At 64.3% G+C, this 4,648-nt stretch overlaps 1 protein-coding gene across 1 annotated transcript in view; it reads right to left on the bottom strand.

Annotated features, from left to right (window-relative positions):
- Positions 1-104: 104 nt before the first annotated feature.
- The window catches only part of NDUFS2 (NADH:ubiquinone oxidoreductase core subunit S2), a 5,698-nt gene continuing 1,154 nt past the window's right edge, over positions 105-4,648 (bottom strand). The window contains exons 3-9 of the mRNA XM_027672620.1: positions 3,691-3,881; positions 2,923-3,043; positions 1,761-1,873; positions 1,175-1,249; positions 715-792; positions 348-433; positions 105-260 (exon numbers count right to left, since the gene is read on the bottom strand). Of these exons, the coding sequence (XP_027528421.1) occupies positions 137-260; positions 348-433; positions 715-792; positions 1,175-1,249; positions 1,761-1,873; positions 2,923-3,043; positions 3,691-3,881 (788 nt within the window). The 3' untranslated portion in view covers positions 105-136. The remainder of the gene's footprint in view (positions 261-347; positions 434-714; positions 793-1,174; positions 1,250-1,760; positions 1,874-2,922; positions 3,044-3,690; positions 3,882-4,648) is intronic.

Raw genomic sequence — 4,648 nt, 5'->3', positions numbered from 1 at the left:
CACCTGTCCTTTTCACCCTTACCTGTCCTTTGCACCATCACCTGTCCCTGGCACCATGACCTGTTCCTCAGACCCCTCCCCTGCCCCTGTGCCCTGCCCTGTCCCCTCCCCTGTCCCCGTGCCCTGCCCTATGCCCTCACCTGTCGTAGCAGTCCCCCCGGGAGCCGATGGGGACGTCGAACTCCACCTGGTCGTAGACGTCGTAGGGCTGCGTCTTCCTCAGGTCCCAGTGGATCCCGGAGCCCCGGAGCATCACCCCGCTGGGAACCCCCCAAAAACACACCTGAGGGCTGTGCCAGGCCCCGCCCCGGGCACGAGGGCACACCTGGGGTGGGGGGTGGGCTCACCTGAAGCCGTAGTTCAGGGCCTCCTCGGCCGTGATCACCCCGATGTCCACGGTGCGGTTCTTCCAGATGCGGTTGTTGGTGAGCATCTGGGGGGGGCAGGGGACACCTGGCACACCTGGCACCTGCCCAGGGCACCTGTCCAGGGCACCTGGCACATGCCCCTGCCACCCCTCACCCATCCCTTGTACCTAAAACCTGTCCCTGTCATCAATACCTCCACCTCTCACCTGTCCCTGGCACTGTCACCTCCCCCTGGCATCGTTACCTGTCCCTGGCACCCCTCACCTGTCCCTGGCACCATCACCTGTCCCTGGCACCATCACCTGTCCCCCCCCTTCCTTCCCAGAATCCCAAATTCCCCCCTCACCTCCTCCACCTCGTCGATCCGGATGGAGAAGTTCTTCACGAACTCGTAGATGTCGTCCATGAGCCCCAGGGGCAGGTCCTGGCACGGGGGGGACAGGTGGCATTGGGGGGACAGGTGGGAGCTCAGGTGGGATTGGGGGGACAGGTGGGAGCTCAGGTGGCACCAGGGATGTGGGCAGGAGGGGGGGCCCAATGGAGGTCCCAGGTGTGGAGGACTCGGGGGAATGGGGTCCCTGGAAATGGGGGTTCCAGGAAGAACGGGAGGTCCCAGGGGAATGGGGGTGACCCCAGGAGGGGGATCCCAGGGATAGGGGTCCCAGAGAGAGGCATCCCAGGGATGGGAGTTCCAGGGAATGGGGGGATCCTGGGGCTGGGGGCTCCCAGGGGAATGGGGGGTACCCTGGGAGGGGGGTCCCAGGGGAATGGGGGTCCCAGAGGAAGCCCAGGGAGCCCCCCCTTACCTGGTGCACCCCCCCGGGGCGGATGTAGGCCGCGTGCATCCGTGCCCCCGACACCCGCTCGTAGAACTCGAACATCTGGGGGGGCACAGGAGACCCCCCGGTCTGCACAGACCCCCTGGCACTCCAGAGGGCACTGGGAGTGCCGGGGAGGCGCTGGGAGCACTGGGGGGACACTGGGAGTGCTGGGGGGTACTGGGAGTGCTGAGAGCACTGGGGGGCACTGGGAGCACTGGGGGAGTGCTGGGAGCACTGGGGGGGCCCGGGGGGCACTGGGAGCACGGGGGGGCACTGGGAGCACTGGGGGAGTGCTGAGAGCACTGGGGGACACTCAGAGTGCTGTGGGGGCACTGTGAGCACTGGTGGAGTACTGGGAGAGACTGAAGATCACCGGGAGCACTGGGAGAGACTGAGGGTCCCTGGAAGCACTGGGAGAGACTGCGGATCACTGGGAGCACTGGGAAAGACTGAGGGTCCCTGGGAGCACTGGGAGAGACTGCGGATCACTAGGAACGCGGGGGGTCGCTGGGAACACTGGGGAGCACTGGAAGGGCACCGGGGGCAGCACCAGGTGCCCCCCAGGCCCCACCTTCTCCCTCTCCTCAAACATCCAGAAGAAGGGGGTCATGGCCCCGATGTCCAGCGCGTGCGTCGTCACCGCCATGATGTGGTTGAGCAGCCGCGTGATCTCCGCGAACAGAACTGGGGGAGAGGGGGGGAAAGGGGGGGGATTCACGGAATCGCGGAATTGCAGAATCCACTGGGTTGGAAAAGCCCTCTGAGATCATCCAGTCCAGCCCTCGCTCCGACCCCGCCGTGGTTCCCAGCCCGTGGCACTGATGCCACATCCAGGCTGTGCTTAAACACCTCCAGGGACGGAGAATCCACCCCCTCCCTGGGCAGCCCATTCCAATGGCTGAGCACCCTCTCTGGAAAGAATTCCTTCCTAATATCACACCGTGGCACAGCTTGAGACCCTCCTGTCCTGCTGCTGGTTCCTGGGAGCAGAGCCCTCCTGTCAGGGAGTTGTGCAGAGTGGGGAGGTCTCCCCTGAGCCTCCTCCTCTCCAGGCTGAGCCCCCCCAGCTCCCTCAGCCTCTCCTCATGGGAATTGTGCTCCAGTCCCTTCCCCGGCCTCGCTGCTCTTCCCTGGCCCTGCTCCAGCCCCTCCATGTCCTTCCTGAGCTGAGGGCCCAGAGCTGGACACACTCGAGGTGAGGCCTCCCAGGGGCAGAATCCCTGCCCTGATCCTGAGCCAGGCCGGGATCCATCAGCCCTCTTGGCCCCCTGGGCACACTCTGGCTCCTGTTCAGCTTCCTGTCCATCCCAAATCCCAGCTCTCAGCCTCTCCTCACGGGAATTGTGCTCCAGACCCTTCCCCAGCCTCGCTGCTCTTCCCTGGCCCTGCTCCAGCCCCTCCATGAGCCGAGGGCCCAGAGTTGGACACAGCACTCGAGGTGAGGCCTCACAGGGGCAGAATCCCTGCCCTGATCCCGAGCCAGGCCAGGATCCATCGGCCCTCTTGGCCCCCTGGGCACACTCTGGCTCCTGTCCATCTTCCTGTCCATCCCAAATCCCAGCTGTCTTCCTCTCCTCACAGGAATTGTGCTCCAGACCCTTCTCCAGCCTCGCTGCTCTTCCCTGGCCCTGCTCCAGCCCCTCCCTGCCCTTCCTGAGCTGAGGGCCCCTGTTCCCTAAGTCCTGGGGGTCCACAAAAACTGGGAATGCCAAGGGGGACACCCTCCCACCCACCTCGGATCCACTGGGCCCGCGGAGGGGGCCGGATGTTGAGCAGCTTCTCCACGGCCAGGGAATAGCACTGCTCGTTGCACATCATGGACACGTAGTCCAGGCGGTCGAAGTAAGGAAGAGCCTGTGGAAAAAACAGGGAATACTGGGAGCACCGGGAAGCAGGGCTGGCAGCAGCACCTGCCCGGCCTCCGTGGGAACTGGGAATGGGGTTGGAAGCTCCGGGAAAAACGGACAACCCTGAGATGGGGTCGGAGGGACATGTGGATACAGGCCCTGAGATGGGATGAGAGCCGTGGAAGGTAAATGATATCCCTCTTCCAGGGTTTTCCAGCTCCTTGGAGGGGCTGCAGGCCCCAAATCTGGGACCTTCAGCATGTTCCAGGTGAGCCTGGAATCAGTGGGCAGGGATGGGGGTCCTGGGGGGCTCGAGATGGGTCTCCCAGGGATGGGGGGATCACAGGGGTGGGGGATCCCGGGGTTGTGTCTCCCAGGGAACTCGGGGGGGGATCCCAGGGCACTGGGGGCTGCAGGGATGGGGTCCCAGGGGATCAGAGGGTCCCAGGGATGGGGTCCCACTGGCTGTTTATCCGCTGGGAATGTGGGACTGCACCTGGAGGTGAGTTTTGTGCTTGATGAGCTTCTCAGTGCCCCTGTGCAGCAGAACCCAAATGGGGGTCCCAGAGGATTGGGGGGCTGCAGGGCTGTGTCTCCGAGGGCACTGGGGGTTCCCAGGGGGATTCGGGGGTCCCTGGGGCCGTGGGGTCCCACCTGCAGGTAGGTTTTGTACTCGATGAGCTTCTCAGTGCCCCTGTGCAGCAGCCCCACGTGGGGGTCACAGCGTTTCACCGTCTCCCCACTCAGCTCCATCACCAGCCGCAGGACCCCGTGAGCCGCCGGGTGCTGGGGCCCGAAGTTGATGGTCAGGCTGGCGACCTTCTTGTGGGCCACGGGGTCTTTGTCTGGGGCACGACACGAGGAGGGAGTCAGGAGAGAGGGAGGAGATCAGGACAAACCCCCCCTCACGTCCCCAAACGTGACTCAGTGGCACAGAATGATCCCCCCACATCCAAACCCCTCAAATCCAGGGGCTCAGGGAGCACCCCCAAACCCCCCACAACTGCCCCAAGTGCCCCCCCCAAACGCCAGGTTGGCACCCACTGGGTCACCACCGGGCCATGAGTGCCCCAAAACTGTCCCTAGTGCCCCCCTGACAGCACTGAGTGCCCCCCCCCTCAAGGATTTTAGGGCACCCTTAGTTCACTTGACACCCCTCAAGGCCTTGACCTCCCCCCCAATGACTCTGTGTCCCCCATCAAAGGTCTGGGGACCCCTCCAGGGCCTCCCCAAGAGCCTTGACTCCCCCCAGGGCACCTGACACCCTCCTAAAGCTCTGACCTTCCTCCTCAGGGCCCCCCCAAAAGCCTCAGGACCCTTCCATGTCCCACCCAAGCACCTCAGAACCACTCCAGGGGTCCCCCCAAATGCCTCAGGGCACCCTTAGTTCACCCGATACCCCCTCAAGGCCTTGACCTTCCTCCTCAGCCTCCCCCCCAAAGCCTCAGGGCCCTTCCATGTCCCACCCACCCACACAAGCACCACAGAACCACTCCAGGGGTCCCCCCAGATGCCTCAGTTCACCTTAATTCACCCTCTTTTAGTTCACCTGACACCTCCCCAAGGCCTTGAATTCCTTCCTCAGGGAAGGCCTCAGGACTCCTCCAGGCCC

Source organism: Neopelma chrysocephalum, unplaced genomic scaffold (assembly GCF_003984885.1).
Source record: "Neopelma chrysocephalum unplaced genomic scaffold, ASM398488v2 Primary Assembly neopelma1_97482, whole genome shotgun sequence".
Lineage (NCBI taxonomy): Eukaryota > Metazoa > Chordata > Aves > Passeriformes > Pipridae > Neopelma > Neopelma chrysocephalum.
The sequence above is the reverse complement of the archived record's forward strand: the minus strand, read 5'-3'. Positions and strand labels throughout refer to the sequence as shown.